Source organism: Galeopterus variegatus, unplaced genomic scaffold, assembly GCF_000696425.1.
Source record: "Galeopterus variegatus unplaced genomic scaffold, G_variegatus-3.0.2 Scaffold194, whole genome shotgun sequence".
Classification (NCBI taxonomy): Eukaryota; Metazoa; Chordata; class Mammalia; order Dermoptera; family Cynocephalidae; genus Galeopterus; species Galeopterus variegatus.
Window position 1 is genome coordinate 89,896 of NW_007726305.1, and position 23,504 is coordinate 113,399.

The window sequence follows — 23,504 nt, forward strand, 5'->3', positions numbered from 1 at the left end:
ATTGAGCACTTACTACGTGCAGCCCTATGAACAAAGCTTAGGTTACAATAGTGAACAAACAGACCTAATCCCCTCTCTTGTGGGGTTTTGATGTAGCAGAGTCAGAACTGGGCTTTGCTTTACACATATTAACTCATTCAATCCTTATGATATGTATGAAGGTGGATATTATTATGCTCATTTTATAGTAGAGGAAATGGAAAGGCTGGTGGAGATAAAGAAACCTGCCCAAGGATACCAGCTAGTAGCCAGTAAAGGCAGGATTCAAACCCAGATATGTCTGACTCCCAAGTCTCATTTTTGTTCTGTTCCTAGGTGGGGAAGAGGATCACACACCGAGTCCCTGACCCAGAGAGTTTATAATCTAGTGCACCTGTCCCAACAGTTCTCCAATAAGCACCACTGGAAGGTGTCCCTTGAGTCTGATATGAATCCCTCCTGCTGCAGCTATGACTTGACTTCTCTTTGAAAGGGTCTCAGTGAGATGGAGGATCAGCTTTCATCTCCTTGCAGACACCTGGGGTGCTTCAATGAGCTCCCAGCCCTTTCTCTACCCTCACCTTGCACAGAGGCCTCCCCCCACAGGAGAGAGTGAGGTGTGTGCTCTAAAAATACCTTAATCCCTCCCTGCTCGCGCTCTAATTAAGCTGAGTGAGTCACTACTTTAAGTAATTTATTGCTAGTTACATAATTGCTATAATATTTGGTTCTAGTACTGGGGAACAAAAGTGCCCCCTTTCTTTACAGAGAATTGTTAATCCATAGAGTGGGTCTTATGGCCCCTGGGTCAAGGGAGGACTGGCAGAGGAGTGGAGTCATCTTGGCCAGCCTCCTGCTTCAGTCTGGACCAACATATGGCCATTTCCACCACTGCCACAGGGCATACCTGGTCCAAGGAGGGGCAGGTTTGTGCAAACACCAACTCTCTATTCTCTGTCACTCACTCTGTGAGTTTCTGAAGCCACCACATCCAGCAGATCCATCCCTCACATCCAGGACCTCCCCTCAGGAGACCATGGCCAGAGCCTCCCTTCCCTGCCTGGTTCATTGCCTCTGCCAGACCACAGGAACCAAGGCTCAGAGAGGTGAGCAGGTCCCTGGCATCTGCCCACATGTCAGAGGCAGCCCCACTCCATGTGTCCAGCTTGTCAGCTCAAGGAAAACCCAGCACCCAAAGGGGCTTGACTACAAAGGACACAAGTGAAGTTTTGCGGGATAAAAATATTCTTTTCTTGTTGGTAATGGTGGTTACAGTTGGCCGTCTGTATCTGTGGATTCCACGTCCATGCATCCAACCAACCGCAAATTGAAAATGTTTTTTAAAAAATAAAATAACAAGTAACAATACAACAATAAAAAATAATACAAATAGAAAAACAATACAGTATAACAACTATTTATGTAGCATTTACATTGTACTAGGTATTATAAGTAATCAAGATGATTTGAAGTATACGGGAGGATTTGTGTAGGGTATATGCAAATACTACACCATTTTACATCAGGGACTTGACCATCTGCGATTTTGGTACTCTGAGTCCTGGAATCAATCCCCCATGGATACCAAAGGATGACTGTGCTTGGCTGTATATATTTACCAAAACTCATTATATACTTCAAATTGGTGATTTTATTATATGTAAATTATACCTCAATATAACAGATGTTAAAAAATAAAAATAAATGTTGAAAAAGAGTCGAGCCCTCTTCCTCACCTTCTGGGCCCCCATAGCAGTAACAGCTGTGCACAATCGGCAGCCTTGCAGAAACTGGGGAGGGAGGTGCAAAGAACCAGCTAGAGAGGGCACATAGTAGGAGCTCACGGAGCAGATGTTTGTCCCCCTCAGTGCTAATTAGCAAAGACTCACTGAGCACCACCAGTGTGCATTTGCACATCCTTGATCTCGTTAGCTCTCTCTCCCCGGAGAGGGAGCCGAGCTGCGTGGCAGGTATATTACACACTCTGTCTCATTTAGTCCTTGCAGCAGCCCTAATAATGAGATAGGCTCTAAAATCATCCCCTTTCTACAGATGAGGGAACAAAGGTGGCAGAACTTGCACAAGTCCTGCAGTTAAGAAGTGGAGGAACTGAGATTTGAACCAAGAGACAGTCCCCAAGGCTTGTGCTCTTAATCACACCCCTCTACCACCTCCCTCTACCCCATGAAATGGCCCGGGAGGGGAAGCCAGGCATGGAGGATGTGCCTCTGACACCAGGCCTTTGAAGAATGAGGACTTTGCGGGGCTTAGAAGTAGGCATGGGGCACACCCAAGCAGAGAAGGCAAGTGAGCGTGTGCAAGCTCAGAGAGGTGGCAAGAGGCAAGGCCGGTTTCAGGAAGGAGGGAACTGAGTCAGACAGCAAGCCTGGAAGAAACACAAAAGAAATCAGGGAGAGTCTGAGAAAATGAGGCGGACAGCGTCCGGTTGTGCCAGCCTATGGGTTTAAATGCCTTCTCAGCCCCGAGCAGCTGGGGCTCCTCACTGCTATTCCTGACTCACTCCTCCCCAAATTTGTCTCTGTCCAGTTTCTTGGCCCTCATTGCTCATCACACCTCAGTCACCAACTCACCAGGTGCAGGCAAAATGCTTCATCCCCAAACTTGACAAAGACTGGTTAGAAAACAGTCAATGATGCCATGAGGCAGGGAGATGCTCCAAGGTTGGGAGTATGGAAAGGCCCCTACTAAGGCTCAAGGAAGTCTTCCTGGAAGAGGGGACTCCAAGACCTGGAGAATGATAGAAATCAGCCAAGTAAAAAGGGGGGGGGCATCGGGGAAGGGTGTTCCAGGCAAAGGGAACAGCGTATGCAACAGCCCAGAGGTGACAGATGCTGCACGTGTGGGAACCACAGGCGGCTCAGCGTGGCTATGTTGGCAGGCAGTCTGTGTCTATGCCAAGTGCACCATGTGTGTGCTGAATCACATCTGTGTTGCATGTTTGGGTCTGCACACCTGTGCTGTGTGCATGGGTGTTTCAGTTTTTTTCCGTTTCTTTTGTTTCTAGCTCAATTTTTAGATTCATCCTGTGTCTGTTTCTCAGTGTATGTTGATGCTGTGTGTGTGTGTTTTGTGTGTGTGTGTGTTGTGGGTCTCTCCATGTCTATGTGCTGTGGTCTGCTTCGTTGGGCGGGCAGTTCTTCTGTATATAGTGAGTTTGTTTCTCTCTGTATTTTTGTGTTGGTGTTTGTGTGCCTATGCTTAGATTGTGTCTGCATCTTGTGTGTTGTATGTTTGTGGCCGAGACACTTAGTCCCTTAGCTCAGGCAGCTGAGGCAGGGAGTAGAAACCTAGGGTAGGGGGTGCTGGAGCTGGGATGCAGTTGCACACAATGGTACCTAATGACTGTCAAGTGCTTAGAAGGGCAGAAGGCTGCATGGAGATGCTGATTAACGCCGATAGTGAGTCAGTGAAGGCTGAAAATGGGTCCCCACCAGCACATGGGTGAGCTGTCTGGGCCAAGGCCCCTCACCACAAGCCCCCCCCCACAACACACACACAGCACAACAAGGGGGCCACCCTCACTGACTCATCTCCCAGGGAGGCCCAAGGCCTAAGCTATGGACAGGAGGAAGGATTGAGATCAACTCCAGGCGGAAGGTCTTCAAAGGGAGGACTTTTATTAGACTTGGTAGTGGAGGGGCCATAAGTGTCATCAGAGCTGAGGCAGCAGTGACACAGCTTGCTCTTGGGGCCAGGGTCTGAGGGGGTGGCTTATGGGTGCCATGGATGGGTGCTCCAGAGAGTGTAGCTACAGGCAGCATGAGGCAGGGAGAGATGTTCCTGGAGGAGGTTCTGGAGCTGCCACACACCTCTGCATTGGTGTGTGGGACACTGAGGAACTAGGGCTGTAGCTCAGACAAGTGAGCTGAGGGTGAGGGCTGTCACTCCCCCTCTGACCAGTCCATGTCCTCGGCCACCCCCAATGTGGCTTTATTGCCTCTCACCTGGGTCTCCACACCAGAGGAGGTCCCACACTAACCCCACAAGTTGGATTGCCTGCATCTGGGTGTGCCTGTCTCTAACAAAGAGGGCAAGGACTGTCTTGTCCATCTCCAAGGCCAGGGTGCAAGCACAGTGCAGGGTGCACAAGGGCATCATTAAGGACAGGTCAGATGAATGAGTGGGTGGCTTGGTGTCCAGGGCATACCGAATCCTGAGAAGCCAGCCCCAGATTCTTCAGCAGCACCAATGCTGCCCTGATAGGGAGCAGTGCAGTCATGGCAGGAAGTGGCTCCCAGCCCAACAGTGGATGACTAGGAGCATGTGGGTACACTCAGGCAGGACTGGTGGTGCCTGTCCACCTACCAGACCTCAGTGGATGTGACTAAGTGGGCGTTCATAGGCAGGGCTTGGCTTCTGGCTCCAACTCTGAGACCGAGCAGCTGTGTGACCTTGGGCAAGTCTGCACCCTCTCTGGGCTGCAGTTTCCCTTCATCCATTCATCCCTCTAAATCCAATCTCCACCATTTCCTGCTGGGCTCTGTGCCCCGGAGGCTGACCTTGAGGGGCTGCTTCACCCAGACTTCCCTGCCCTCTGGCTTTCAGATAGGTTCTGCCAGTGGAGCTGGGGCACTGGCAGGAGGGCAGAGGATGAGAAGCGAGAAGGCTCAGGGAATTCACCCTTCCTCCACCCCAACTCCTTTGACAAGCAGTGGCTGCAACCACAGCTCCTGTAGGGAGCTCCAAGGCCCCAGCTCTTGGATCTGAGCCACCTCCTTACCCCTTGGGCCTCTTGGATGCTAATCCTAAATCCTCCGACATGCCCAGCTGGTCCTGTTAATCCTTCCCCCCTCTGTAATAGTTGCTTCACCAAACCGTCTTCAGTTAAACCATTTGAGTGTGTCATCCACTTCCCCTCTGCAAAATGGAGCTAGCTCCTTGAAGGGCTGTTGAGGTGATTAAACAAGGTCATTTTAAAAACATAAAGGGCACTCTATAAACATTAGTTCTCTCCCTCTGGCCCCCAAATCTCAGCCCACTTGAGTTTTAAGGTAACTGAATTCTCTGGCATGGGAAGGATGTGCTACTGGATTGCCTGCTTCTCTCCTCTCCTACCCAATTCCCACCCAGGCACCAACCCCAGGAAACCTTCCCCTCTGCCCCAACCAGAGCCTATGTCTGAGCCTCCCAACCATGGGCCTCCCACTCTAGTCATGCCCCATGACTTGGGACATGCCTGTCTGCTCCTTCCCCACCAGCACTCAACAGCAAAGCTGCCTCGGTTGGAGGCAGAGCCCTCCTCCCCACACAACCCCAACTCCACCCCAGACTATCCTCACCTCCAGCCCCCTGCCTTCAATCTCAAACCTCCATAAAGACAAATTTCTCTCCAGTTCACCAGAGAAGGACATCTCCCTCGTTCCAGCTGGGTGGTCTAACATCATACTTTACCACTACCCAGGCCCCCAGGGGAGTACTTTGGGGACCCAAAACTTCCCATGCCCTTGAGGGCCAAATCATGTCTTCCCATGCCCTAAAGGGCCGAAGCATGCTCCTCCATGGCAGCCACAGCTTGAAGAGACTTCAGAGAGTTTGCAACCAACTTCTTTGCTAAGGCAGGAGTCTCATCTGCAGCCTCCTAACCATGCTGTCCAGCCCCTGCTCACACCTTCCCCAATGGACAGGAAGCCCCTCCCTCCCTCCTAAGGAAGCCCCTTCCCAGTGAGACCACTCTGCCTCCCTTGGGTTGAGCCAAGCTGGGCCTCCAGGACTCCCCCATAACCCCAGTGCTGCCTCTGTACTAGGAGCCCAAGGAGAGATTATAGGGAGCCTTGAATGTTAGAAGATTAGAAACCTAAAAAAAAGCACCTGCTACAAAGGTGAGGAAATTGAGGCATCTAGAGAAGGCCCGTTCCCTGGCCCCACCCACCCCTGGGCTCCTCTCCAGGAGTCCATTCTCTATGGAATGACAGACTTCACAAGTCCCCAAGAGGAGTCTCTCAGCAGACAGAAGCTCTGGTAGAAACTTCAGAGGCAGCATGTGAGGCCTGGGAGGAGTGGAAATGCCAAGGTGCAGGAGATGGCCTAATGCCACAGACTGGAATCTACTCTGAGCTCTCCACCTGCTCGAGGGGCTGTAGGGAGGTCTTGCAGGCCAGACACACTCCTCTCTCTGCTCCAAACCCTGCCATCTCAAGAGCCCTGGATCCTGCAGGGTAACCTTCAGTTCATCACTTGCCCCTCTCTGGACTTCAGTATTTACATCTATATAACAAGAGGACTGGGCTGCAAGTTTCTGAAACTCTCTTAGTGGGGTGTAGGTGTGACCATTAAGAGTTCCTGGGGAGAATGGAAATTACACACTTCCCAGCCATGTCCAATAGCCCAGGATTCTGAATGGCTCAGCCTGAGCCTGAACATGTAGACACCCTGTCCCCATAGGGCCCTCATTGACTGGGAAGGGTCCCAGCGTCCCCTGAGGGAAGCCCAGCTGCACACATAGGTGGGGGGGGGGCATGACAGCCCCTTCGTCCCAGTCCACACACATCTCATCTCTACCTTCAGGCAAGTGAGACCAAGGAGAGGAAGTGCTGACTAGCCAGGCATTGGGCACGGCCTCACTGGATCAGCGGAGCTGGTGTCCAGGCCTTCACACACATTCACTCATCCCTGCACTCACATTACACATGGCCCCCTGTATACAAAGATACACACCCACACATAGTTCACTAGAACACATGCACATCACACTCTACACACATCTACACACGCGAGCTGCACTCACATCCACAGAGCCATTTACCAGTAATCAGGCATAAAAATGGACACTCACAGGCACACACACACACGAATATATCCACATTTTTATACAAACACTGATCCACACATTCTCACCCTTTCAGACCCATACAAACACGTGCACAACTAGAAACTCACATTCAGGTACACAAACACACACACACACACACACACACGCACTCAGACACAGAGAGACACAAGTAAACCAACCAATCTTACCTGCATCTCAGTATTAAGCAAACCATGACTCATGCTGACCCCCAACTGCAATGTGATTCTAAATCTATTCCCACATCTTAGCCTGTCCCAGAACTGGGAGGGTAAAATTTCTTGTCCCCTGGCTTGGCCATAGGCTTAACCCCTTCCTCATCAAGCCCTTTCTTCCATTATATTCTCTGGGGATTGGTCTCAGATCAGACAGGACAGCCTAGCCAAGTGGTCACATCTTGGACACACTTCAACCCCTCCCAAAGAGCTTCTGTTCCATAGTTCTCACCTTATCCACCACCACCAGCACTACCACCACTGCCATCACCACCACCAGCTCCACCACCACCGCCACCACCACCATCATCACCACTGCCACCAGCATCAGCACCACCACCACCGCCACCACCATTGCTACTGCCATTGCTATTGCCACCATCACCACCACCACCACCACCACCAGGGCTCCATTTCAAGCCTCATCTCTCCTACACAATGACAACCTCTGGGCCCCTAGCTCTGGTCTCTTCCCCTCCAAGCCCCCACCAAATCTTTCTAATGTGTAGGTAATGTGGGTGGTTCATCATGGCAGCAGCTAACTTTTATGAGCACCCACTGCACGCCCAGAGCTAAGCTCTGCGCTTCCAGATTCTTCCCAGTCATCCCGTCAGGAAAGTATGATTATCATCTCCACTGCACTATTCTCCACTCACATGAGGCTCAGAGAAGTTAAGTAACTTGCTCAGCACCACAAAGCTACGAAGTAATGGTGCTGAAATTTGAACCTTTGCCTGTCTGCCACCTTCTCTATTCTGTGTTCAAAGCCTTCTCTGAATCCACTGTATCCATCCAAATAATGAGAGCCCCCAAATCCCAGGGTCCACACGTCTCAGCAACTAACATTTTTAGGAAGTCCTCCCAGATATCTGGCTCAAATCCCTTCTGCTGTACCAAGCCCCAGTTGCTTCCTGTTTTTCAGGAAAGGCAATGAGAAGGGTGACTCCAGGGACTTTAAGAAGTGGGTAACATCACTGGGGACCTGACCTTTCCCAAGGAGCGGGCAGATGAACAATGGGAGATAAACGTGTGAAAACATCCCTGTTACTAAATATATCAACTTCCCCAGAGGGTGGGGGTGCTGACAGGGAGCCCCTGACCCGGAGGCCGCAGCCTGTGGCTCAGACAAACTCGGGTGCTCAGAGCAGCTCCGGCTGTCCCAGGGGCTGGGGCAGAGGGGGCGGGAGGCCAGCATGGAGGGGGTGATGTCTCATTCTCCCAACCAAAGCTGCCAAACCTGAGCTGACTGATTTGCATATTTCTTTGGATTCATTTGCATGCCACTTTCTGGAAGGGGCCCACATTCTTCAGCCACTGCCTATCTCTCATTTCCACGGTCTCTGTTCACTGAACACCCCATTCTCAAGCAAAGCAGGGGCCCTCGGCAGGCACTGGTCTGGGACACTGGGAGAGATCGAGAAGTTGCAGTCTCACAATGATGCCTACACATCAAGGCTATTGGAGACACCTCCACGTCAGAAAGTACTTCCTATAATCTAACCTCAATTCTCTGCTCCTCTCCTTCTCCATTTCTGCCCAGTGCTTACCCCCAGCCTTGCACTTTATGCTTAGGCCACTCTGAACTACAGTCTTTGCATAAACAAAACCATGCTTGCTGTAGCCTCAAGGCCTTTGAACATGGTGCTCCCTCTTGCTGGAGCTGTCCCTCAGTCTGCCTGAAGTGACTCTTCCTTCTGAGGCCAGCCCCAATGACCTCTTCTTCTACATGCCTTCCCCTGACACTGGCACAGGCAGGGAAGACTCTGGGATTCCCTCCATGTGCTCATTGGCTCTGCCTCCCCACAGGGCTGCCATATTCTTTTGGGTAGCAACCCAGTGAATGGCTGCTGAATGAGTGAACGAATGAATCCTGAGGCCCCCCCATCTCTCTCAGCTCCTCCCAGTCTGCCTCTGCCTACAGCTCCCCTTCCTGTCCTGGGAGACTTTCCCCCTCATCCCTACAGGCCACTCCCATGAAGCCGGGAGATTCCACAGCCCTTCTGCACTACTAGGAAGTTCTTCCTGTTGTCTGTCCTTGCTCCCTTTTCCGGCCATGCCTGCTTCTTTATCATTATTTTTAGAGAGAATAAGTCAAGGCTGGCACCCATCTCAGTTTCACTAGTTGTATTTGGAATAAAGGCTGCTCATTTCTCCCAATCTCTGCCTAGGATATGTTCAAACCACTCCTGCATCATTAGGCCCCAGCTGGGCCCTGCTTAAGAGGACAGTGACCCAGGATGAAGAAAGGACATAAGGCCAAGCCAGGTAGCCTGGAGTAGCCAGGCTCTATGGAAAAGGCCCAGGGCAGATATAACCACCACAAGGGAAGAGCTGCCCGGGAGGGAAGGGATGCACATCCCGTCCCTGGGTGTGTGCAAGCAGGGGGCTGAACAGATCTGCTGGCAAGCTGCAGAGAGGAGGCAAGCAATTGCTAGAAAGCAGCCCAGATACGCTTAATGTCTTCTCCTACTCAGAGGCTGCACTGAGCCTGGGTGCCCACCCCTGTGCTGTGAGTGGGGTGGGGAAGCAAGAGGAGGTGGCTCCTGCCTTTGAGGAACTCCTTGCCTGGCTGGGTAAGGGACTCACATACAAGGAACATCTCAGGGGAAGGCCAAGTCTGGGTCACATTCTTGATCTGGTACCATCAGGGAGAGAGACTTCAGCATGGGTCATGGGGTCAGAGGGAGGAGGAACCAAGGAGAGATTCCTATTCAAAAACCTCTTCCCATTTCCTACCAGAAAAGTCCAAGTCCCTTAGTCTGGCATTGGAGACCCTATGGAATCTGGCTCCTTCTGCCCTCTCTTCCTCTTCTCAATGCCCCTTCTTGCTCCTGCCAACTCAAACTCTTTCTGTCTCCTGAACGCGCCACACTCTCTCATACCTGCCCACTTTTACATGGTGTTCCCTCTGCTCTTCCTTGCCTGGGCAATTTCTCTCTGTCCTTCAAGGTCCCACTCACATGTCTGTTCCTCTGAAGCCCCGGCTATGGCCCTCACAGTTCCTAGAGCTTCCCCCTGCACAGCACTGCTCACGCTGTGGGGCTGTAGGTTTCCACTTTTGCCTGTCATCAGACTGGGCACTCCCTGAGAGCAGAGACTGGGTCAGTGTCCTCTCTGTGTCCTCAGTGACCAGCCCAGTGGACACAAAGAACACACTGAGGAGTCCCTGTTTAATGAATGAGTGAATGAATGAATGAGCACAGGTTGGAACCATGCTGAGTGAGTAGATTTTATAGGCCCAAGCAGCAGAAGCCTGGGGAGTGCAGACCCGGCCTGACAGCAGCATAGCTGAGGGTGAGACTCCCAGTCCATTAAGACTGAAGAGGGGTACTGCCCGGAGCTCTGCCTGCCCCCACCCCCAACCACTTGGCTAGATCCCAGCCAAGCCATCAGCAGTCCCTGAGGACAGGAGGCTGGAGTGGGAAGCAGGAAGAGTGGCAGGAGCTGCTTGGTGGGCAGGGGGAACCAGGGGGCGCAGGGAGCACAAAGCAATTAACCCTCACTGAGCTGATCCAGCTCAACAAACCAAGAGGTGTTGGGCCAGGGCCTAAAGGAGAAGAATACTAGGGGCAGGTCTGGTAAAGAGATTTAGCCCCAGCCTTACAGCCAGAGGAGGGTGACAAAGTCACAGCCTCAATTTCCCTGTCAGGCAACAGGGGGCTCCATGATCTCTCAGCCTCTGCACCCTAACTAGTAACCCTACAAGGGTCTCTTGCACCACCTTAGCCCACACCCAGCTTGCCTGAGCCTTCCAAGAGCCTTTTCCCTCCTGACATCTTGACTCTGAGGTTCCCACCAAAGGCCAAGCCCAAGTCACCCTCACACTCCCTTCCCCATCCTCTTCTATCCTGCCTTTCCCGAGTCCTCAAACATGTCCCTTCAGAAAGCCCCTGGTTTGGCTGGCTAGTTAGCTCAGTTGGTTAGAGCATGGTGATATAACACCAAGGTCAAGGGTTCAGATCCCTGTACAGGTCAGCTGCACAAAAAAAAGAGGACAGGAAGAAAGTCCCCGGTCTCATCTGTCCCTTGGCCCATTTGGCCCCAGACCTCAATGATGCCTGCATTGTCTTGGCCTCCACACTGGCCTCCTGGTCCCACCTCTCTCTTCCAATTCAACCTTGACAATGCCACTGAGGCAGGTCTCTACAGCCCAAATCTGATCATGTCCTTCCCCTGCATAAAACCTTCCTGGGCTCCCCAGGGTGCTCTGGATAAAGCCCAAAAGACCTGGAGTTCCAAGCCCTGCAGGATGTGGCTCCTGCCCATCCCTGCAGCCTCTTCCCACCGCTCTCTTCTACACAGCCTCCTCACTGCTCCAGGGACATGCCGCAGCCCAACCCAGGGCCTTTGCTTATGCTCGTCCCCCAACCCCCACACCTGTTAGCTCGATGCTGATCTTTACTGCTTTATTATTCTCAAGCTATTTTATGTCTATGAAGCTTAGGAGGCCCCAGAGAGCAGAGCCATTATTGCTTATTTCTTTTCTGTATCTCCCCAGAGGGTGTACAATGAATTGTCCTGGGCTCATGAAGGTGGTCACACCACCCGCTCCCTGCCTCAGTGGGCCAGTGTCCCAGCTGCGTCCTCAACCACCAGGGAAAGGAAAAAGCCACCCACACACATTCAGATGAACACGCACATAGACACACATGCATGCCAGCCACACAAACACCATATTCACACACATAAATGCACCCTAATACCATGATCACACACCCACATCAGAACACTTATGCTAACACACACACACGGAAACTCTGTTATTGACACACTGACAAATATACACACAAACATGAATGCCTGCGGAATTGACCAAACAATGCATATGAGTCACTCTATTTTACAGATACCGCACACACATTAACATGCATGCCAACATACAACTCAATCTAACACACACTCCTACATACATACACACACCAACCTGCACTCACACTCAGACACAGCAGATAAACTCTCACAGTCTCACAGGGATGCTCACAAACTCTGACAGGCTGCTTCACACCCAACCAAGGACCTCAGAGCTCTACAGGCCCCTCTACACCCAATGTGTCCCTTACACCCCACACATGTATACACACACACACACACACACACACACACACGTGTCACCTGCTTGCCACCTGTGCAGCCTTAAGTAGAGGGGCACCTCCACGGAAGCCCCCCACTCCCTTGGACATACACCCCCTGCACATGGGCATGCACGAGGCCAGCACAGAGGGGCATAATCCCAGCCAGCTCAGTGGCTCTCCCTCAACCCCATCTTGGGACAGATGCTTTGGGGTAAAGTTGCACAAAGTGGTGGCTCTGAACACCAATTCTCAATCCCATGGAGGGTGGTTACCCCTGACTCTCTGTTGTTCCAGGGCCTCTCTTATCTTACTCATTCATATTTATATTCTCTCCCTCATACACACACACACACACACACACACACACACACACACACACACACACACACACACACGCCATCGCAGTCTAAGATACTGTCCCTTTCCAAGGTTCTGAACCAGCCTACCTCAGCCACCAGAGCTCCTTGGAACTCCTTGGCAGGCAGACCTCCCCCACCCTCAGCCCCTGAAGGGATGATTCAGGTTCATCAGCAATCCCTCCCCCAGCCAGCAGCCTCTTTTATGAGACCCCAGCCTCAACCACTCCTAGGCTGATGCCAGGCACCCCTGCCCTGCACAGAGGCCCCCCACCAGGCTGTAATCAGGCGACCGGGTGACCAGGAGCAGGATCAATCCTCCCACGTGGCTCAGCTCCATGCCAACCCCAGTTTCTTGCAGTGACTCCCAGGACCCTCTTTGTGGCGCCTCTCACAGCCGCTCACTCGGACCCCAGCCCCTCACTAGTACTCACGGCTCAGCTGGTCGCGCTGCCGGGTACTGCTGGCTCCTGCAGAGGATGGAGTGGCCGCATGCCTGCCCCATCACTCCTCATCGTCTGTCTTCCCAGCCAGACTAAGGTAGCACCTCGCCCTGCCCGCCCCCTGCCTGGAGTTGCACTCTGGGCACCCCCAGCCGGCACGGGGACCAAGAGCAATAGCCTGCCCCCCACTCAGCCTGGACTCAACACTCCGATCCAGCTCTTCTGCCCCAGCTGCTCCCGCCTCTCCTGCTGCCACTGCCTCTGCTGCTCGGCTGGCTCTGGGAGGAGGTTGGAGCAGGTCTGATAATGCAGACGGGGGAGGGACGAGGGAGGAGAAACAGAGAGAGGCCCGACAGAGAGGGAGAGAGGGAGGGAGGGGTAGAGAGAGACTTGACTGGGAGAGAGGAAAAAAGACGCACAGAGGGAGAGACTGAGAGATAAATAGATGGAGACAGGAAGTGGGAGAGAAGCACATGAAGGAGAGGAGAGAGGGATCAGAGGCTCAGAGAGAGCAAGACAGAAATACAAAGAGATCAGAGAGGCATGGGGAAAAACACACACACAGAGGAACAAAGACAGAAAAAAGCAAAAATCGGAGGCAGAAGAGGGGCAGGTGGGGAGAGGAGTGGAGTGGCTGATAGGGGAGCCCCAGGAGAGGGGTGAGGATGAGGGATTTACAATCCTCATGGGCTAGGACGGGGCTGGGGACCTGAGGGGTGGCTGGACGGGACCCAGACCTTCCACAGAGGTCTTCAGGGAGACATGTCTGCTCTTCCTCAAGTCTGAGAGGGTCTGGCCTCCATGTCGAACTAGCTGTTATCTCCTCTGGGCCCCCAAATTGGGTTTGTATCATGTCTTAGGGTGCCTGCCAGCATGGAGCTGGGTACACAGGAGACTCAGAGACTGGACAAAGAGCCCACATCCTGGTGGCTCTGCTTAACTTAACACTGTGGGAGATGGTGCTTGAGTGTGAACTTCTACTAGTAGTTGCAGGCACCCAGGCTACTGCCTGCCCCAAACAGCCTTCACTGCTCATGGTCTATAGCCATGGGGGAAGGTCTGCTGCACCTTCACCTTTGCCCTGTCCCCAGAGAGGACACCTCAGGGTAAAGCTTTAACCCAAAAGAATAGGGGTATTTTGAGCAATGGGACAGGTAGAGTGTCGTCTCAGCAGAGCTCCTGTTGTACATAGGAGAGAAAGCTCCTTGAGGTAGGAAACGAGAGTTTGAGTCCTGGCTCCACCATTAACCTACCACTGGCCAGCCTCATCGGGTATGGCTCAAACTGTCCTTTGCCTTGGAGAAGCACCCAGACTGGGGTGGGGGAGGAGAGACTTGTAGGCTGTGACAGAGGGAAGCACAGGGCCTGTGGAGCCCAGGGGGAAACCCTGACCCAGTCCACAGGAGAGAAGATCTGAACTGGGTCTTTAATGGCCAGCGTAGAGGAGCTACAGTAACCCTCACCAGTGACTCAGCCTCTCTGAGCTGTGAGGAGAATACCCTCTGCCCACACAACAGGCTCCAGGCAGAGAGCCCACGAGACTGAGTGGAAACATGACCCATGCTGAAAGGCATGGGGGTGCATGGTGGTGAGGGGATGGAGAGGTATGATGAGCTTATGCAGGAGACCTGCCAGGCTGAGTGCTGTGAAAGTAGTTGTCTCTTGCCTGGGAAGTGACAGGAAATAAATGCAAGGGAGACTTTGCTTCCCAATGTGTCCCAGAAGGTAGAATTCTAGCTCTCCGAAAGCTCTGGGCAAGCTATTTTCTCACACGAAGGGAATGTGGCCCAGGCTGGTCCTAAAGCCCGGAACTTGTGTCTTGCTTCTTAGCCTGACCCATCCCTGGGACCTCGCTGCTCCACTTCTGCCAGCTGAAAAGGCGTTCTCTGGGCTCAGAAAGCTGCAGCCTGGGCCACAGCTAGTATTAGTCTCTCACAGCTCCCCTTTGTTCCCTGAGACACACTCACAGGCCGGAGGAGCCTGGCAATAAGAAGCCGAGTAGGAAAAGTGCAAAGAGGGGCTCCTCCTGGGCGTGGTGGGTGCAGGTATGAGGATGCCCACCTGTCCCTCAGCCTGCTGTCCTCCTACTCAGGAAACAAAGGTGGTGGCCTCATCCTCAGAAATCTTCTGGGAATATGCTCAAGCAAGTTGGTGGGAGAGAGGGTCTCCTCCCCTTCCCAATGCCACACCAGATTCCACAGTGGCCCAGAAGTAGAGTCTGCAGGAGCAAAGCGCAAGATCCAGGATGCAGATTGTCTAAATGGTACTCCAGGACCTAGAGCCGGGGAGGTAGAATTCAAATCCCAGCTCTGCCGTGTGCCTGGGAAAGTTATTGCATCTCTCTGAACTTGTTTCATTTTCTCATCTGAAATACGGGGTCACAGATTCCGATCTTGAAGTGTTGTGAGGTTTAGGGCATGTCTGTAATGTTCCCAGTAAATAGTTGCCCTCTCCTCCCCTCCACTGAAGAAATCGAATTGATAAAGCCAAGGGAGTGGTAGCCAAGATGTTTGGGGTGGAGGATCCTGTAGGGCAGTGCCGGGATGGGGTAGGTGCAGAAAGGGGAAAGAGCTGGAGACAGTCCAAGTCTGTTTTCTCCATCACGGGCCACCGGCAGGACCAGCCAGTGAACCAAAGGCCCTGAGCTCTGACGGCGAAGCCCCGCCCCGCCCCACCGAAGGCCCCGCCCCCGCCGAAGGCCCCACCCCACCGAAGGCCGCTCTCCAGGGTGCTGAGCCGTGCATGCCGCGTTCACAGACCCTGGCCCGCCGCCCCGTCGGGGTCCCGGACACCATTTTTTTGCTAGCTGGGGATGCTCCTGGAAGGGAGGGTGGTTGCCCAAAAGCGATGGCAGTTCTGGATCAGGTTTCAGCCGTTCCCATCGCCTTAGAAGGACTGCAGGCTCCACAGGCTCCAGCTACCTCCTCACTGCCAAACGTGGCTTCTTCTCATCACTCTCCCTTGCCCCCTCCTGCGCAGCTGCTTCCCTCCCACCTTCCAGACGGCCCCTGCTCTGTCTCCCTCACTAGCTCATCCAATCTTTGCCCCCTCAATAAGGATGCTACTCACAGGAGCAGCGACCCTGTCTCTCCTCGTTTTCCATCCCACCCCCACGGAGCATGGAGACTTCCCCCCAAATACCAACAACTCTGAGTGTCCCCTGTGGCCCAGCCCTCTCTCTGGAGCTCCAGATGTCCGGTCCAGGCTGCCTCCTGGACATCTCCTCTGGGAACATCCCCTAGGCCCCTCACACTCAAATATTCAACATCCATCACATCTTTTGCCTCTATCAAATGCATCAGCAAATTTCTAACCCTCAGGCTGAAAACTTCAAAGTCACTTTGCCTCTTCCTTCTCCTCGACTTCCTGTGTCACATCTACCCCCAAGACCAGTCAATCTTCTCAAATCTGTCAACTCCCTCTATCTCCCATGCCCCTGATTTCTTCCCTCTTTTTTGGTCATTTCCCATCACCTACACCAGCTCAACCCCTCTATTCCACCTTCACCTTGCATCTAGAAGCAGCCTTCTAAGACATCTATCTGGTCATGTAACTCCTCCTCAAAACCTTTGCATGGCTCCTCGGTGCCTACGGGCCAAGCTCCTCAGTCTGGCATTTGAGGTCTCTCATGTTTTGGCCCTGACTGACCTCTTCATTCTCTGCTCCAGATGGGGCAGAGTCTGGTCCCTAAGCACATGGTAGTCCTTTCCTTCTCCTTGATGCTTCTCATCCCAGGCCGACTTCCCCCTCCTCTTCCTTTCCTCTGCCCATCCCAAATCCTAGCCTACCTGTCCTGGGAGTGTTCAACCCACACCCTGCCATCCATCCACAGGGGACAGGGTAGGCAGGATGGGTCACTGGATTCTGGGCTAAGGGGCTGAGCAGCCTTTAGCTCCTTTCCCTAACTTGCCATCTGTCCCACCACCTCATCCCCTTGCTCAGGTTCATCTTATTTCTTCTACTGGATCCTGCTTTCCTCAAGGACAGGCCAAAGTCCTATTCACCTCAGCCCCAGTCCCCAGCCTTTGGGCAGCTTCAATGGGTCCAAATGAGAAGTGTTGATGGAAGAAAGTCAGAAGAAGACAGATGAGTGTGGAAATGAGATGGTGCACATCAGAGCTCAGCCCAGGAGCACGTAGGAGCAAGGCCTCAATAACAGGCTGCCAGTAGATGTGATGACACAGGTGGTGGTGCAGGCCCCTCACTGACCTGCCCTGCAGGCAGCTTCCCACTCTCTGGGGCAGGCTGAGGCTGCAGAGTGAAACAGCCCTCAGCTCTCCGGGGAAAGACTGGTAATTAGAACACGGATTTCACGGGTTGGCCTGAACACCCCTGGGTGACTCCCCCTGGCTGGGGGCCAGGATGGGCCCACATCTGGGTCTTGGCAACAGGAGCCCAGGTGGGGGCAGGGGGCAGTGGAGGTGTCAGGAAGCCATCTCACAGTGCTTCTCTCCTTCCTCCTCAGCCAGGAAGCTGCCACCTGTGGCTCCAATGACAATGGCTAGAGAAGCTTGGGAAGGGCCTGGCATAGTTCCCTGCATTCCCCCACTAAGCATGGACCTCAACATACCATGAGTGACAAAGCCTTTGCTGAGAAAGGAATGAAAGGCCACCACAACCACTAGAATAGCTCTAAGATGGAGCAGCTCCTTCAACACCTCAGGAAGGTGGCTTTCAGGATCCAGAATCCATGGTTGGGTCACCTTCAGGCTCCAGAATTAGTCAGCTGCCCTACGAAAGGAAGGGCTGATCCTAGGTGGGGGTAATGACCTCACCATTCCGGCTGGGCAGAATCCAGTGACTCCTATCCAGTGCCTGCCCTGTCCCATGGGTGGGGGTGTGCTAACAGGCCCAGGAAGGACAAGTAGATTTGGGATGAGCAGAGAAAAGGAAGAGGAGAGGGAAGTCAGTTTGGGACGGGGTTGGAACGGACACTGGGAAATGCCTTCTGCCTAAGGTTGAGATCATCTCCAGGGATATGAACCAGGGAGCGTAAGACACTAGGGTCAGTAGAGTCCAATCCCTCATTGTACAGATGAGTAAACAGGTCAGGGAGGCAGAGATGTGCCCAAGTCACACAGTGAGTAAAGGGCAGGGATAGGCCTAGGGCCAGAGACTCCTGGCCACTGCCCCAGCAGATCACTTCCTCCTCTTCATAATCTTCCACCTCCCTTTTCCTCATTCACCTCCTCCAGATGGGACAGAGGTGCAGGCGAGAAGACTGTGGATGTAGCTTGTGATCTTGGGAGGGATCTCCAGGAATGTGGAATTTCAGCAGGGATGAGGCAGGGCAGACGTTGCCCTGCGGCTTCACATTCTGGGGAACGTTTTGCTTTCCATGGGGCCCCAGCCACAGCTCCCTCACTGCCACCCTTCAAATCAGCACACCAGGATCCTCCTCACCAGGAGGCCCTAAGCCTCCCACTCAGCCCTGATCCGCCTCTTCCCCCTTAACTCCCCGCACCTGAGGGGGATGGAGGGGGTGTGACTCAGTGGGGAAAAGGCAGCTGCTATATTTGAATTATTACATAAGCCGGGAGGAAGGCATCTGCAACGTGACTCCACCAAGATTGGGAGACAAGTTGAGGCTGGGCCCAGAAGGCAGTGGTCTCCTTCCTCTATCCCTAGCTCCAGTCTGGGCATTAGTCATGACTCTAAAAGGACCTGGGGATTGGAAGCTAGCGTCTGCATTGCTGGACAGGAAAAAGGCTCTTCCCTAGGTCTAACCACATAGGAAGGCTCTGTCCCCTATCTTCTCAGAAAAATAAGCCTCTGGTTTTTAGAAACCCCACCCCAGATCGTCCCCACAAACTCTCTCCAGCAAGAAAAAAGAACTGAAAACAGCCTGCGACTGATTTAGGAAAGAGTGCCTGCAGGGGAGGGCACCATGCATGAAGCCTTGGCTCACCTGTCCCATCTGGGAAGCACCCATGTTCCTGTCCTAGCTACACCCCTTATTGGGCATCTTCCTGATAGGCCGTGTTATAAGATTAAATGAGATGGCACGTGCAAAGCCCTAGCACGGTCGGCGGTGGATGCTCTCTAATGGTTTATCAGCATTGTCATTTGCATCACTATTACTATTGCCACCACTAACGACTGGGTGGAGACTTCCCAGATAGCTGGAACCCAGGTTGGACTGTTTCCTCTGCCCCAAGCGATTGATGACCTGGGTGGAAATTGGAAGACCAGGGAAGAGAAGTGAGGTCTGAGAGTCGAGAGCTTGGCCACACTTGCTGTGTGACCCTGGACAAGTCCCTGACCTCTTCTGGCCCCACCTCTGGAGCTCTTGTTTGTGAGGGGATCTCCTCCCAGCTGAGTTTAGTGACTTGTGGCATTGGGAGCAACAATGCAAGCAGAGTTGGCCAGGGTGGGGTGTCCTGGGGGTGGTATGAGCCAGAGGCAGATGTGGCAGCCAGTGGTGGGCACCAGCACAACGCCCACCTTGTGGCATCTCCTCCTACGACCCCCGCACCAAGGGGTAGAAAAGCTGTGCCCACCCAGACTGTGTTGCCATGACGCTGTCTCCATGGTGCCAGGGACACAGCCCTCCCCTCACCCAGGAGGAGTGGCTGAAGGTGACAGGAGCTGAGGAGATTTAGGACCTCGAGCTTCCTCGGCCTGTCCCTGTCTCCAGCAGCCCCATGAGGTTCCCATCCTAAGTCCCTCTCCTGAGGGACAGGGAGGAAGGACAGTTTCCACATCAGAGAGCCAATAGAGTGACAAAGAGAGGACTCAGAGTGACTTATGTGGAGGGAAGAACTACAGGAGTGCAGGGAAGTGGCAGAGAGAGGGGGAAGGAAGGGAGAGCTGGGGAGACAGACGGGGAGAGAAGAGGGCGGCACAGCATAGTCAGAGGGAGAAGTGCCTCCCGGGCTGACAAGTGGTGGGAGGCGCTGTCCAGCCCATCTCTTTGGTCTCAGTGCTTTGGGGTGGGTGGTGGTGGGAGGACAGAATGGAGAAGGAAGAGGAGGAGGGAGGGGGAGAAGGAGCAATTTTCTTAGAGTTCTTTGTGTGGGTGTTCACCCGCGTTGTGTGTGTGTGTGTGTGTGTGTGTGCGCGCGCGCGCGCGCGTGTGTGTAGATACACTTGCAGACCTGGAAGTGCAGGCACCACGTGTGTGCAAGGCATGGGGGGGCAAATGTGCGCCTGTGCCATTGTGTCTCCAGGGTGATAAATACGGCAGTAGGAGCTGTAACCAGGGCAGAGAAAGTATGGAAATTTCCACAGGCTGCAAGAGGTCTGAGAGAGGGGACATATTAGGACTGGGCCAGCCTAAGCTGACCAGAGACCCTGTTCCCGACAGCTCTTCCCTAGGCCAGTTTCTAGCTGGGTGCAAGTGACCTGGGCACACATACATACCGTAAGTGCATACAGCACAGTGGGATGGAAGAGCAATCCAGAAGAGCTTCCTGAAGGAGGGGTCACACTGGAGGAGAGGTTGGGAGGTTCAGGCCAGCTGCACTTACGTGTATGTGAGAAACAGACAGTCCCCAGAGCAGGGTCTGGGGTTACTTTGGTCACAGAGCTGGCTAAGAGAATAGGAACTGTTCATTTTTCTGGTTCAGGAAGATCCCAAGGAACCATTTGACTGCAAGGTGGTCTTATCTCAGACGCAGGGGGTAGAGACAAAGACCCAACACCAGAGTCATGGGGGACTGGCACTGGGGTACCCATGGGGCACTGAGCCCCAGCCACAACATGCCACTCATTGCAGGGCCACACCACCTTGCCTTGCACGCATGCCAGTCCCTCTCCTGGAAAGGGCTCTCCCTCTCAACTCCACTTGCAGAAATACTGCCTGTCCTAGGCTCACCTCCTCCACGGAGTCTTTCCTGACCAATATCCCCCATCAGAAGAGCTCCCTCCTTCCCCCACACCACTTACTTATCTCCTCCCCTCTGAGTTCAGTAAAGCTCTGCATACAGTAGGTATTTGATAAGTGCTTGTTGAATAAAAATTTATTGGGCCTGGAAAGGACTCTGGATGCCATAGCGTCTCCCCAGACATATTTAGGAAGGGGATTAGCAAGGGGCAGGGCTAGGTTCTTCACATTTACTAGCTCATTTAATCCTCCTGACCCACTAGGGGGTAGCTACTGTTAATATCTCCAAAGTACACATGAGAATACAGAGGAGCAGAGACCTGAGTAGCTCAGCCAAAGCCATGCGGCTTGTAAAAGGGACTGTCCGCATCCTCACCCATGCTTTCCGATGACAGCAAGCCACCATGGGTCAGGAGCTTGGGAGCCACCACAGCATGAAGCCAGGAAAGGCCTTGGCTCCAGGCCCCACTCCAATCCCTGGGCTCAGGGAGAAGGTTCTCTCCCTCCCCCACCTCATTGGTTTCCTGCAGAGCTCAGGGGTTCTCCTGAGGTCCTGAGGGCTCCTCAGGCCCCTCTGCTAAGTGCTTTGCAGAGCAGGAAGGTTCAGCTGGAAGGAGGCAGAAGGGAGAGGGATAGACTTCCCACCCCACCTCCCAGCCCTTCCTCCCTCGTCCCCCTCTGCCTCCTCTCCATATACCCTCACCACCTAGGCTCTGACCTGCCACAGCCTTCTCACTCAGTGTTCCCTGTAGTCCCCTGGGGCTAGGACGGGACTTGGGTTGGCCCTTGAAACTCTGTTTTCCTTCCCCAACACTTCAACCCCTACCCCAAACTGCAGCCCTCTCCTGCATGTGTACCTGGCAAGGTGTCCTGTCTTCAGGCAGCTCAGAGGCACCTCCTCCTCCAGGAAGCACTTCTTTCCCCACTTCTCCAAGAGCTCCTCCCTAACCCTTAGCAGTTCCTGCTCTGGTCTCCTCACCCATCACTCATCCCCAACCTCCAATAATATGTGAACCAACCACCCATGGTCCCAAGAGGCCCTATTTTTAGGAATCCATGTCACAGGGACCAGAAGAGCCCCTGCCCTTACCTGCCCAACACTGCTGTTACTAGCATAGTTCATTAATGTTGAGGCCCTGAAGGCTCCTATTGGGCTGTCATCCCCGACCCCAAGGGAAAGCACTTTAAGCTGTCATTAACTCCTGACAATCCAGATCTCCTTCCTCAGGGAACAAACAAGGCCACTCATAAGAGAAGAAAACAGGGTCAGACCCAGGAGGGGTATTGAGGAGGGCGACACCCCCCCCCCCAAAGTGAGACAGTGGAAATAGACCTCAGGCCTAATTCAGGAGAACTGTGTGAGCTCGGGAAAGTCACCTCCCTTCACTGAGCATAACTTTCCCTCTGCACCATGAGTAGACAGTGCACAGAGCACAGACAAGTGCTTGGTAAAAGGCTGTTCCCTCCTCCTCCCGGTTCCTACAGCCCAGCAGCCTAAAGCACATTCCTGCACTGTGCTGCCTTCCAGAAAATCACCAGCCTGGGGGCCAAAGGCAGGGCTGGGTCCCACTCCATACCCCAGGAGAGCAAGGCCTGGACCAGGACCACCATCCTGGGGATTCCAGGCCCTGTTCTGATTCCAGCCATGATGAGTGGTCCATGGCTGCCCCCTGGTGGCCCAATACAGTCACTGCAGCCAGCTCCCTGTGCTGGGGTAGCGACTAATGAGGCCCAGAGAGTCTCACCCACTCTCTGAGCCTCAGGGCTAACTGGTCAGTGCAAGGTCAGATCCAGGAAAGAATTCCAGCCCCTGAGCACTTAGACAAGGAGGCCAATCAGCATCGTCCTAGCTGGTGGTGGAATGGTCAGACATTCAATCGTCATTCAATTGTGGAGCAGCCCACCCGTGGCAGGACGAGATGAGAGAGACTCAGAGACTTAGCCTCAGCCTGTGAAACAGGTCAGTATGGCTCAGGAAACCAGTTCCAGTCTCCTGGCACATGGCTCCCCATCCTGAGAGACAAGGAAAAAGAACCTGGAGTTCAGGTCTCCAAGCCCCTCACCAGCTCCCAGGCTTCCCCACTGAGCTGGATCACATGGGTCAGAGATCATATGGCCCATCCTCCAGCCACTTTGCCCAGCTCCACTGGGGGAGGTCAACCTGTCTGCCCCTTGGGCTCCTGAAGAGTGTATGGTAATGAGGCTCTAGGCAGAGGCAGGAATGTGGTGTCTGGCACTTTCCCAGGGTGTCCCAAATCTGTCTCTGAACAGATTGTTATCTCCCCTACTGGCCAGGGCCACATCTTGGAGATGGCCAGAGAGTAACCAGTGAGGGCAGCTCTCTGGTGCAAGGCAGGCCCCACCTCTAGAGGAGTATGCACAGGGGCCAAGGGTAACCTGAAGGTCTTTCTTCCTAATTTAATTTACTAAAGCTCCTGTCACTCTGTGACCTTGTGTGTCCAGCAGGGGCTGCTGTGGGGCTGCCCTGAGTCACTGACGTGCTACGCCCAGGCCCTCGCTCAGACTCAAGACTGCAGCAGGGGCAGCTCAGGTCCAGCTGGAGTCTGTCCTGGCCAAGATCGGGATGGGCATTCTCCAGCCAGGCCACACAGTAGTACAATGGGGATGGCATGGAGCCGGGCCAGGGCTCTGCCTGGGGTAGGGGGAAGGGACTGAATAGCTCAGAGCCTGGAGAAAGCAGGACCCAGGGTCCCCAGCTTCAGGGTACTAGGCTCCTGACCTTCTGTCCACTCCTGCCCCAGGACACCAATTACCCCAACCAATCACAGACCTCAGCACCACAGGG

At 53.6% G+C, this 23,504-nt stretch overlaps 1 protein-coding gene across 2 annotated transcripts in view; it reads right to left on the bottom strand.

Moving 5' to 3' along the window:
- The window catches only part of PDE2A (phosphodiesterase 2A, cGMP-stimulated), a 94,855-nt gene extending 81,671 nt beyond the window's left edge, over positions 1–13,184 (bottom strand). Inside the window, exon 1 of one of the 2 annotated variants that reach the window (XM_008565025.1) lies at positions 12,865–13,184. In XM_008565025.1, coding sequence (XP_008563247.1) covers positions 12,865–12,935 — 71 coding nt within the window. In that variant the 5' untranslated portion in view covers positions 12,936–13,184. The remainder of the gene's footprint in view (positions 1–12,864) is intronic. The other variant, XM_008565030.1, reaches the window with a different exon arrangement.
- Positions 13,185–23,504: the final 10,320 nt, after the last annotated feature.